A 12,813-nucleotide genomic window follows, 5' to 3' on the forward strand; every position below is an offset into this window, starting at 1 on the left:
TTACTTTTCTCCTTCCAAAGTGGGATAACTTCACATTTACCAACAATATACTTGGTCTCCTCTTCCAAATCAGTTGGTCTAAAGAATCTATTTGTCAGTGTACATTATTTTTATAATGTAATTTAAGTACAATCCAGTGCAAATTTATGTACATATGTAGACCTTATAGCATCAAAAAAGTCTCATCTGCCTCTCCTTGACGGATTTACACATGCAAGTGACTGACCAAAGGACTTGAAAACCCCAATGAGAATTCATCTCTTCCCCCAAGTAATTCATTCTGAGGAGCTGCTGCTCTACAATCCCAACCCCATATTCCTAATTCTGCCAAATCACCTCCTCACTCAGTCTGAAGAATTTCTTTTTCTCTTTCTGCAAACAGCAGGCCAGTATTTTGGCTACAGAAGTGGTGGACATCTTATTCTAAAGTAGGATATTTGGGTATATACTATGTCTATCTACTATATTTTCAGCCCAAATGATCAGAATAATTGCCATGGTCCAAATCAACTCCCCTTTTTCTTTCACAACCTAAACTGATTACTGCATCCTTCTCTTTAGTAATACACGTTCGGATGCCTAACCTTGTTTTGCTGCTTGTTCTTCTTCCTTTCTCGTTTTCTCTTCCTCAATCGCTTTCATTTTTGCCTCGTGTTCATCTGCCAATGCTTTCCATTCCTTTCTGTTGTTCAGTATGCCTCTGAACATTGGCTCAATTTCAGAATGAAACCTACTGAATTCCTAATTTAAAAGAAATATTAATGTTAATTCAACACATTCATCAATCATACGTCAAAAAATTGTTAACATAGTCACTGTGGGCTGTGCATGGTTAGAATTAGTTAGCAAAATATTCCTTGGTGCCTAATTGTGTGGATAGGTTTGCAAATACTGAAAAGTAAGAATATAGATCAAAAGGCAGGTAACACTGTAATTCTATCCTGAACTGATTAAGCTCTTTGAAGATGTGTAAGATTTTGATAAGGGAGACAGAGATGGTGTTTCAATTCATGGGAGAAGCCAAAGCCAAATGACATAAATAAAAATTGGAAACTAATCAATACAATCTGTAATTCACAAGGAACTTCTTTTATCCGGAGAAGAGCTATAAAGTGGCAGCATAATTATGGAGTTGTAATGAAAACAAAATCAAAGCAGAAAATGCTTGCGACTCTCACAGTTTATGCAACAGCTGAAGAGGGAGAACCCGCTAATATTTCATGTAGACAATCATTCAGCAGAATCTCGTAGAAGTTCCCCATTGCTCACTCATTGCAGTCCAACAGCGAAGCATGAAATTCAGCAGTATTCAGAATAGCTGTCCTTTGAGATCACTTTTTTAAAATATATTTAATTGAGTCAATTTAAATATACTTAATGGTTTTAATGATCTTCTTGTATTTTACATTTGTTTAAATGTTTTGAAAATCATTTACAGTAAAAATCCCTGTTTTCTAGAATTCAAGTATCTGGGAAAAAAAGTGCAAAATCAATAGGTTAAAAAAAAATACAGGAGTTTGAAAATGGTGCATCTTGCTATCAGTTCTTCATTCACATGATATGCAGTTTCAAGCAATCAGGAAATTCACTTATCTGACATCTGCCAATCCCAGGAGGTGCCGGATACCAAGGATTTTACTATATATGTTTAATGGAAGACTGTTTGTCAATGTTTGTGGATAAATAAAAAAAAGATAACCATTCATTCTCCGATGGTTTTGATCACTGACAAGTTGTTATTACTGTTAGGGGTCTATGATGTGCAGGTCCATGCCATGTGGCTCTCAGCCAGTCAGCCTGTGCGGACTGACACAGGGACCTGTCCTGTATTTGTGCAGGTTCGCTGGGCCTGGACCAGCATTTTCAGAATGTCACATTTACACTACCAGGATCCCATTTGTTCATTGGATCTTAGAAATAGACTTATTGAAGGATTCCATTAAGGATGAATCACATAATCTCTTGTTGAAATTTGTCAACATGACAGTAACTCAGGAAACAAATTACAGTACTTGCTGAATTGAGCCAATGGTGTTTGATTAAAACACTGTTACACTTTGAAACTTGCATCCTCTTTGTAGTAAAATTGATTGAAATTAATATTTGTAATAGATTGCATAATGCAGCTGATAATGATTAAATAAGCTGTTTATCTCTGCCCATTGGTGATCAGACCAAAAGCCAACCTTCTGAAAATCCTGGCCACTTGCCTCTCAGTCTGATGCCACTTCTTTCAGTATGGCATATTTGCAAGCCCTAGTGTAGCCTCTCTCACCAGAGCTGACCAGTCGCACTCATAGGATATCTTTTATAGCTGGTTATGCTCCATCCGCAGGCTTGCCTTGAATCTCTGGTACTTAATCTATGAATATTTGATACTTAAAAAACCATTGAGAGTCACTCACTCAATACTGCTTTTAAAAAGTTGTAAAATAATTAATAAAAATATCATTAAAAGATCAAAAACACATTTAAAATAATTAAAATGTTTGAGCTAACCACTAATCATATAAAATTATCCACTCACCTTTCTCCTGCCTCCTGCCAGTTGATAACTCCTATTTGCACTAAGGGCATCTAAGTGGTAGACAGATTACCCAGCCCGAGAGATGCAGCCTAACCTTTTTCTACATCTTTACCCATGGGCACCACTACACATCGTTAGCTTCTCTGTCCTTAAGAACTTGTTTGTCGGACAGGAAAACATTTTTTTTCCAAACTTGGCTTTTACTTCTAAACAACTTGGTATTCACGACCTTTAGATGGAGATTACATATTTAATTTTTATGACGGAATATGTTCATGATCAATATCACTTTCTTTAAGAGAAATTGCATATCAGATTAATTGCTTTAAACTATATTTGAACATGTATGTGTCATGGAAAAACGTTTCTTGCGTATTGTCATGGTCTCCAATCCTTACCTTGTACACAAATGTGCACACAAAGTCAATGAAACCAACTTGAAGCTTTGGAAGTTCAGCAGATTTATTTCTATCCATCATAGGCTGAAAGAAGCAGAGAAAAGTACCATGGTAACATATTAAACAAGTGGAAGTGATTACAATTGAAAATGGATTAAATCTGACGTTTGCCTTTCCCAAGTTAAATTTTTGAATATATTCTGTAAATACGTGTTGATTGAAACCTGCAAAGTCCCTGTAATAAAAATCTTATGAGAGCATTTTTTTGCAAAGGAATATATTTTAAATTGTTTATTTAGATGATTTTGCATTCAAATGATCACTTACAATAGGCTGTTGTTCTAAAACCGTGCGCTCCAAATCTCCCTGTTCCCAGAATTCAGCTGCTACAGAAAGAGCTACCTTTAACGGAAGAAAGATATTGGATCGATTAATTCAAAGTTCAACAGCTTCTATTAATTTTAATGTAGGCATGAAAGGTTCAGAATGTTGACAACATGAAGGAAACCTTCAGTTCTTCTATCCAACGATTGCTCATTTTAGGGTTTTTGTAGACTGAAAATTGATATTGACATTTCCTCTTTCAGTGACGCCAGAAGAAAGATAACCTGGGGCCACATTCATTAATAGCAAAAATTGGGAATGGAAATGGGAATCTGGTAATTTAATCCCCATCAGGCAAGTGACAATCTAGATAATGGAAAATATTTCATGGACATCTGTTGCTTTGGGTTAATGGTCTCCATGCTGATAGAAAGATAGAAATCCAGTGTCTAACTACTACTGCTGTGGGTTTTCTTTTTTGTGAATCTCTCCATGGAAATTATTTACTTGCTATGCTTTTCTAAGAACGGGAACAAATAAATATTTTTCTCCTTTTCCATTTCTCTTTCTCGTTCTGTTAATGCTCGTTAAGTACCCAATAAAAAGAGTGAAGGAAGGTTCTGAACATAGTTTAAAATTGACCGAACCAGTCTCCCTTCACCACCACCATCCACTGACTGGTCAAACTTGTTTTCACCCTCAATAACTTCTTTGACTCATCCCATTTTCTCCAAGTCAAAGGAGTAGACTGGGTACCTGCATGAATCTCAGCTATGCCTATATTTTCATTGGCTTTGTGGAGCAATCCATGCTCTAAGCCTACGCAGGCAAGGCTCCTCAACTCTTCCTCAGCCACATTAATGACTACATTTGTGCTGCTTATACACCTATGATGAGCTCATCAATTTTATTCATTTTGCTGCTAACTTTCACCCCAACTTCAAATTCACTTGGACAATCTCCAGCGACACTCTCCCTTTTCTTGATCCCTCTGTCTCCATCTCGTGAGACAAACTTTCCACAGACATTTTCTACAAACCTACCAGCTCCCACAATTATCTCGACAACACTTCTTCACGCCCAGTCTCCTGTAAAGATTCTATACTTTTCAATTCCTCTGTCTCTGTCACATCTGCTCCCAAGGTGAGGTTCCATGCCAGATAATTTTAGATGTCTTCCTTCTTCAACAAACATGGCTTCCACCACCACTTTACCCACATCTTATCCATTTCTCACACATCTGCCCTGGGTCCCTCTGCCCCTAGATGCATCAAAAGCAGGATTCCCCTTCTCCTCACCTATCACCCCACAGCCTCTGCATCCAATATATTATCCTCTGCAATTTCCATCACCTATAACATGATACTACCATCAGACACATATTCCTACCTACATTCCATAGGGACTGCTCCCTGCAAGACTCCCTTGTCCACTCATCCTTTCCCACTAATCACCCCATTGGCACCTTCCCCTGTGACTGCAAATAGTGTAACATTTGCCCTCTCACCATATTTTGGGCCCCAAACAGTCCTTCCAAGTGAAGCAACACTTGTGAATCTGAGGGAATCATCTACTGCATCCTGTGCTCCCATTGAGACCTTCTCTTGTCGTCTGTGTGGGTTTCCTCTGGGCCCTCCGGTTTCCTCCCACCCTTCAAAATGTATGGGGATTGAAGGTTAATTGGGAGGCATGGACTCAGAATGGTCAGAAGGGCCTGTTACTGTACTGTATGTTTAAATTTAAAAAATAAATAGATTGCATGAAATTTCCTTTAGTCTACCATAAAGAAGACAAAGATTCACTATCTGCAGAAATTGCCCAGTGCTTCTTACAGTCAGAGAACGAGAAGCAAAAGAGAGATCCCCCCCCAGATTCACTTCCAGCCTGCACAGCCACACATCCTTCAGTCCAAACCATCAGCAACCTGAGCTCCAGAAGGAAACGTCTGACACGATCAGCACCCTCACATCCTGGTTCCAATACCTGGTACCCCTTCAGCCAGACTCCAGTAGTTTGCAGTCTTCTGTGAGTCCCTTGACCGTGGTTGCCTGCAGCCTGTGTGGGTCCTCATTGAGTCACAAGCAGCTTTCACCACCTGAGAGTCTTTCAGCCTCAGCGCTCTGCACTGGTCTTCTGCCATGGTCACCATCCCATGGATCATCTCCTCTGCTTCTCCTTCTCAAATGGGTGGGTATTCTTCCCTTTTTCTGGTGCCTTGAGCCAGTCAACTGCTTCCCCGAAGTCTACAACTCCTCATGACCACTGCCCTACATAGCCATCATAGACCCAAACCCTGTGGTCGCAGGATTTTAAATGGGCCTTTAGCCATTTAAAGCCTGTACAAAGCTGATGGCAGTTGGACTAAGCAGGCCACGCTATGTCTCAGCTCCCACTTTCTGTGGGTTTGCACCAGCGGCTGTACTGCTGTTACAGCAACTCCGACAGTGCCACCTACTTTTTTTTATATAGCAAGATAAGGAAAATGGGTCAGCACGACATCAAGGGCCGAAGGTCTGTTCAGTCATGTTATATAACCAATGAGCAAAATGTAGGCAGGTGCTTGAATAAAATGGTGAGGAGGGATGGCAGGGTAGGGGAAGGAGCACCGGCTCATGGACAAGAGGTAACGAGTGGATAAGGTAGGGCAAAGCAGAAAATAGCGGGAGGGCAATGGAGAGGGAAGTGGGTGGAGAGCAGGAGGAAGGGAGACAGAGGGAAGGGAGTGAGAATGAGGAGTGGTCTGCAGAAACCGGAGAAGTCAATGTTAATGCCATCTGGTTGGAGAGTGCCCAGACAGAATATTGGGTGTTGCTCCTCCAATTTACGGGTGGCCTTGCTTTGGCAGTGCACGGGGCCATGAATAGACATGTGGGAGTGAAATGGAGTATTTTCTCTGTATTGCACAGGCAGTTGGTTTACATTCATTATCTGTTTACAGTTCTTTACTTGTTTACATGTATACGCTGTGTACCTTTTTTTGCCCTACCAATCAGCGATAATTCTGCCTTGTCCGCAGGAAAAAGAATCTCAGTGTGATATATGATGTAACATGTGCACTCTGACCATACATCTGAAATCTAGGAGATCCCTGTGACTAATGCAGACAGAGCAATTGAGCTCAGACATGGGGAGAATGTACAAACTTCTTACAGACAGCGCCAAATTTGAACATGGGTCACTGGTGCCACAAAAGTGTTGCATTAACCCCTACGATAACTATGCCACCCCACATTTTCTGTTTTATTACATGACAATAAAATAATCTTGAATCTTGAATGAAGTACACTTTGATCTATTGAGTTCCTTCAACATTGCATTTTTATTTTATAAATTAATATGGTAAGTTTGCTTGGGGGAAATTACATTCCTTGTATTTATAAGTATTAAAAAGCAATTTTATTTTCTAAACCTATGCTGAATATTTTCTAGTTACCATTGTCAACTCGAGTGTTAAATTTTATTTTATTTCATGCATTTTGTGTCTATGAAGGTTGAACATCTATAAATTTTCCTGTTCAAAAAGAGTAGTCCATTCTTCTGACAAAATTTCTATATCTAGAATGATTGAAAAACTCAACTTCTATCTAGATTGAATCAACCAGGTTGATGCAGTACAATTTATTGTTATATGTTGGGACATGGTTTATTCGTTCAAGTTTTACATGCATACCGTTGACATTGTGCTAATTAGTAAATAAGTAATTGATATAGATATATGTCAAAAGTTAAGAATAATTCTACCGTGACAATTCTTACTTACAATCCTCATCAACTGCTCAGCAAATTATCCAACAATATATGGTACCTTGCTCTGTACTTCCCATGGTTTTGTGATGGCAGACAAATCGCATGCAGTCATCATCATGGCCCTTAATCAATTTGAATGATCATAAAGAGTACTTAGTGGAATTCTTACATAGAAATTTGATATTTTAACCACAGTAAGCACTTTTGATAGAATTTCAAAACAATTACACAAATAAAAATATAAAACATGCTTACATGATGATCTCTTTTCTTGTTGTTTGCAATATCATGTACTGCACCCAGTCATCAGTGTTTTCATATGTTTCAGACAGGTCAACTATCTTTTGAAACATTGTTCGCTTTCTATAATATAAATATTAACAGGGCATACTTATTAATTATTAAACTTTAATCAAATTGAGTTGCATTTAATTGGTTATCAGAATAAAAATTGCTAAACCACATTCTAATTATATAATAAGGTATTTTAAAAGATGTACTTGAAATAAAGTGCCAAGTCTGTAGCAATAATCGCAATCTCCATCAGGTGGAGTACATGTTCATATTGTCTTCTGTTGAGATTTTGGAAGATATTCAAATCCTGTTAAAAGTCAAAGAGTAAAGAAACACTATTAACCTTTCTGCACTCGTACTGATTTGGCTTCTTAACATTTTTTGCTCATTATTCACCCCTTTGGAATCTCTAGCAATATGTTTGTTACAACAAAAGGATAATAAAATGTATTTGCTTCATCCATGCCCATGAGCAAACTTGAGCTCTGCCTATCAGTCGGACTGTGTATTGGTGCTTTAAAGTATGTCACTTGGTGTCCATTTAAGACAAAAGGGCAAATATTTGCTAGGTAATATAGATATTATGGTGGTTACTGTTGTTAGATATATCCTTAAATAACCCCTCTGTGACGGGTCGCACTAGATACTATTACAATGAAGATGTTACTGCATGGATAATGTCCTCTAAAAGTATATATTGTTTGCAAACTCTAGACCTGATTGAAACTCATGCATGCCCTGTATCTGAAAGTTCAATGCTCTCTCTTCGCGGGCCATAAATAACAACATGCTGCAGTATGGAATGCCCCTCACTAATACTTATTAAAGGAATCTTTACAATTACTTTGTGTGGATGCTTTAAGTTGCATTCCTTTGCAATGGTTCAATAAATGTCTGATCTTTTCCAAAATTCTTCAAACTTGCTGAAATCTCATTTGTTTGGGAAAGGGATAGTATAGGTTAACACACTGGTGTTCACAAACCAATTGCATTCAGAAAATTCCTTATAAAGTATGATTAACAGAATGAGCAGGCAGCATTCAGAAATACTGGACTTGATGGTAGAATGGCGAGGATAGAAAGAAATGTTGAGAACAGGAAATCTGAACAACCCTGAAAGATCAGGAAGCTTTGCAAAGAACCGCTTGCAAACATTTGTTCTTCAGGAAAGAAGTTCTCATTGAAATATGGCATCTGCTTAAGATTCAAGAGTCAATTTATAGTCATAATAATAAAACAGTGTCATATTACATGAAATTTATTTTTGACTGCTGTAAGGCAGACAGATTCACCACTGGCAGGAATTGCCTAAGCGCCACTTACAGTCAGAGAGAAGTAAAAGAGAGTCCCCGTAGAGTCCCTGAATGTCCGTAGATTCGCCTCCAGTGCTTCTGCAGCCCTGCAAGCACTCACAGTCTAAATAATTAGCAACCCAAACTCCAGATCCGAACCTCCGACACAATCAGGGACCCTCCAGTGCCCTTGGCACCTCCTTGCATTCTGGTTCCGATACCTAGTACCACTCCAGCCAATTCAAGCCAGTCGTCAGCCATCTGCAACTCGGCGCGAGTCTCCCAGCAGCAGTCTCCCGCGGCCCACAGCAGCCCGCCGCATTCACTGGTCCCTCAGCTGCAGAGTCCCCCCTCAGCTGCAGAGTCCCCCTCACGGGTTCGCCGCCGTGGTCACCGTCCCCGCAGGTAGTCTCCCTCTCAGATGGTGGATGATCTTCCAGTCCTCCGCTTCCCTGGAGTCTGAAGCCCCTCATGGCTGCTGCCGATTAATAGGCACCGACATCTTGAACGCAGATTTGCAGTCGCAGGATTTCAACTAAAACCAGCATCTGCTCCCTCAACGGGCCATTCAAACCTCGTGCGGAGTTGACTGGGCGGGTGGACCCTGTGGAGCGCTGCCTCTCCACTCCCTCATTCTCCGTGGGGCAACACCAGTAGCACCACCACCTTCTCCTCAATATTCATCCCCAGATCAAGATGATCATTGCATTGAAAGTAAGTACAAAGTATAAATGTGTAGATCCTTTCTGGGAGCAAAGAAAAATTTCAACCTTTCTCAGTTTGATATCTGTTTCCTAAGGAAGATGACAAATACAGCCTATTTAAAAAGAGCTGAGTAAATATCATTCTCTACTGCCAGTGAACAGCAGTAAGAGAGCGTGAACAACCTCTTGATGATTACTGGCTCCTGCATAGGGCACTATTGACTGCACATACTTCGACTTGCAGATGCTGCTTGTTGACTCTGAAATATACTAAAACCGAGAGAGATTCATCTCCAACTGGGTCCAGATGGCATTCACCTATTAATGGCTCATAAAGTTCAATGCCTGATTACCTGACAGCAGTCACAATGGCTTGATTCTGTGGCATTTCACTGTGATGGATGTCTACTGGGCTACAGGTGAACAATATGACTCATGTCTTTGGTGTGGAATATGTGCGTGTAGGGAGCATGGATACAACAAAACCTGAGTTAGCATTTAAAAATGTAATAAAGCCAAGCAATGGCTTGGATAAATAAGGCTACTACTCCCAAGATGACTACAAAGGAGATGCATGTCACAATTATTTGGTCTGCTACATTTAAAATACAAGATATGCAACAAGCATAATATATAGGAGCAGAAGAAGGCAATTAGACCCTTTGAGTCTCCTCTACCATTCTATCATGAGCTGATCCATTCTCCTATTCAGCCTCACTCCCCTGCCATCCCTCTATAACATTTGATACCCTGATAATTCAGATACCTGTCATTCTCTGCCTTAAATACACCCAATAACTTGGTCTGCACAGCCACCCGACGGTGAAGCAAATGACAGAGATTCACCACTCTGGCTAAAGAAATTTGTCCGCATCTTTGTCTGCCCTCAATCCTGATGGTGTGCCCTCTTGTTCTAGACTCTCATACCATGGGAAACTACTTTGCCACATCTACTCTGTCCAGGCATTTCAACATTCGAAATGCTTCTATGAAGTCCCTTCTCATTCTCCTGAACTCCAAGGAGTACAGTCCGAGAGCCATCAAACATTCCTCATGTGTTAATTCCTTCATTCCAGGAATTATTCTTTGGAATGTTATCACAACTCTCTCTGATGCCAGCACCTCCTTAAACAAGGAACTCAAAACTGTACCTCGTGCCCCAAGTAGGGACTCACTAGTGCCTTACAAAGCATCAACATAACATTCCTGCTCTTAAATCCTTTTTCTCTAAAAATGAATGCCAACATTGCATTTACCTTTTAGGGTATCCTTCCCAAGGACTCCCAAGTCCCTTTGCACTTCCAAATTTTGAATTTTCTCCCCATCCAAATAATAGTCTGCCTTTTTAATCATTCTATCATAGTCCATGACCACTTTCCAGCATTGTATTTGATTTGCCATTCTCCTAATCTATATTTCTCTACAGCCTCTCCATTTCCCTATCACTACCTGCCCCTTCACCTATCTTTGTATCGTCTGCAAACTTAGCCATAAAGCCATTTATTCTACAATTCAAATCATTAACATACAATTAAAAAGGAGTAGCCCCAACACTAACCCCTATGCAACACCATTAGTAACTGGTAGCCAACCTGAATAGGATCCCTTTATTCCCACTCTCTGTTTTCTCCTGATCAACCAATGCTCTACCCATGCATGCTATTATCTTTCCTGAAATTCAGTGGAATCTCATCTTGTTAAGCAGTCTTATGTGCAACACCTTGTCAAAGGCCTTTTGAAAATCCAAATTCACAAGATCTGTATCATCTTGATAAGATGTCCACTACATGTCCTTTGCCTCGCCTGCTTCTGGTTTCCTCAAAAAAATTCCAGTAGGTTTGTCAGGCAAAATTTTCCGTTAAGAAAACCATGCTGACTTTGGCCAATCTTGTCATGCACCTCCAGATACTTTGTAACCTCATCCTTGATAATCAATTCTTACAACTTCCCAACCACCAATGTTAGGGCTAACAGGTCTAAAATTTCCTTTCTCCTGCCTCCATCCCTTCTGAAATAGCATAGTGACCTTTGCAATTTTCCAATCCTCTTGAACCATGCCAGAATCTATTGATTCATGGAAAATCATTGATAATGTCTCCATAATCTTTATAGCTACTTCTTTCAATATCTGTGGGTGTATTCCATCTGGTCTGGGAGACTTAGACAAGCACCTTCCCTCTGGTGATAGACACTTGTCTCTCTTCCTTGACACCTCTGAAAGACAGATGTACTGCTATCTTCCGCAGATTGTTGCAAAATACTTATTTTGTTCATCCCATGACAGATTTTCCAGTGTCATTTTCTAACAGTCCAATCTCTACTCGCCTCTTTTTTACTCTTAATACACTTAGACATTCTTCAGTCATAGGATTGCCGAATAACATGACAAACTAAGCATTAATATCAATATCCAGCAAGAAGCGTATAGATTGCAATGGCACAAATCCTAAGAACCCTCTCTTACCTTGACAAGCCCCTACAGATTGGTATTCCGCCTTAAGGAACGGGACCATTTTAGGATAGGTTTACCCTCGAGTGATGGATAAATGATGGGGATGGGGACCAGTGCACCTCCTCTGTGTACGCATGCCCAAATGAAAGCAATGAGGACGTATTTGTGCGCATGGGCATGCACACACTGCCCATTTTGTGCAAGTGTGCACGCACGCAGCATAGCGGGAACACTGAATTGGGGATCAAATACCTTCATTGGCTGATCGCATTTGAAATATGGAGGGACAACCAGCACAGGGTTCAAGAAAAACTTATATACGACAAGAATGACAACCTCATTTCAGTGTAGGGTGAATCAAACTGTCAATTCACAGTGAACTTCTTAATAAGCCATCAACCGAAGAACTATTTGTGCAATTACAATTCTCACCATTGGTAGTCTGTCCAATTTCAAAACAGTGATACCAATTGCTTGATGCATGATACTACATGCCCAGAATCCTCCAAGGAGAATTGGACTGTATGTCCAGACAGCTCCCTATCATTTCCCAAAATACTCCCTGAGCGCACAGCATAGAGTTAACTTTTGGAATTCAGGTAAAATTCTGTCACTTTCTATGCAATAAACAATTGGCTAACCTTCTTATAACTTGTTGTAGGTCATTTTACATTGTGGAAAGTAAAATTGGATAGATGTAAAATAGGCAGCAAATTCAATTGCCGGTAGTTAGTCCCACAATGCTCATCCAAGGTCAATGTTATCCTTGGTATTTTCATTCCCAAACTGAATCATTCCATTATTCTCCCTCAGACTGTTCTAACATCCAGAATGGCAAAAGAGAGTAATAACATCAGCCTTGCAAAAGTCATAAACCTAGAAATTAGACTGCACTGCACAATATTTTTTGTTTGCAATTTAATCTCATTTGAAAAATAAAATGTTATGAATTATTTCTCTTCTCAGACTTAAATATCAAAGTTTCAAAATTTCTTAAGAGGCCAAATGGCCTATTTCTGTTTTCCTATTTTATTTCTTAAGGTGCCAATCGATTGCATAAAACAAAGGCTAGCAG

General features: G+C 39.8%; 1 protein-coding gene across 1 annotated transcript in view; it reads right to left on the reverse strand.

The window, feature by feature from the left end:
• pde6a (phosphodiesterase 6A, cGMP-specific, rod, alpha) overlaps positions 1-12,813 on the reverse strand; it is a 50,011-nt gene that overhangs the window by 2,756 nt on the left and 34,442 nt on the right. The window contains exons 16-21 of the mRNA XM_069898773.1: positions 7,497-7,597; positions 7,252-7,359; positions 7,055-7,118; positions 3,253-3,327; positions 2,926-3,009; positions 585-741 (exon numbers count right to left, since the gene is read on the reverse strand). Coding sequence (XP_069754874.1) covers positions 585-741; positions 2,926-3,009; positions 3,253-3,327; positions 7,055-7,118; positions 7,252-7,359; positions 7,497-7,597 — 589 coding nt within the window. The remainder of the gene's footprint in view (positions 1-584; positions 742-2,925; positions 3,010-3,252; positions 3,328-7,054; positions 7,119-7,251; positions 7,360-7,496; positions 7,598-12,813) is intronic.

Source organism: Narcine bancroftii, chromosome 9 (genome assembly GCF_036971445.1).
Source record: "Narcine bancroftii isolate sNarBan1 chromosome 9, sNarBan1.hap1, whole genome shotgun sequence".
Taxonomy (NCBI): Eukaryota; Metazoa; Chordata; class Chondrichthyes; order Torpediniformes; family Narcinidae; genus Narcine; species Narcine bancroftii.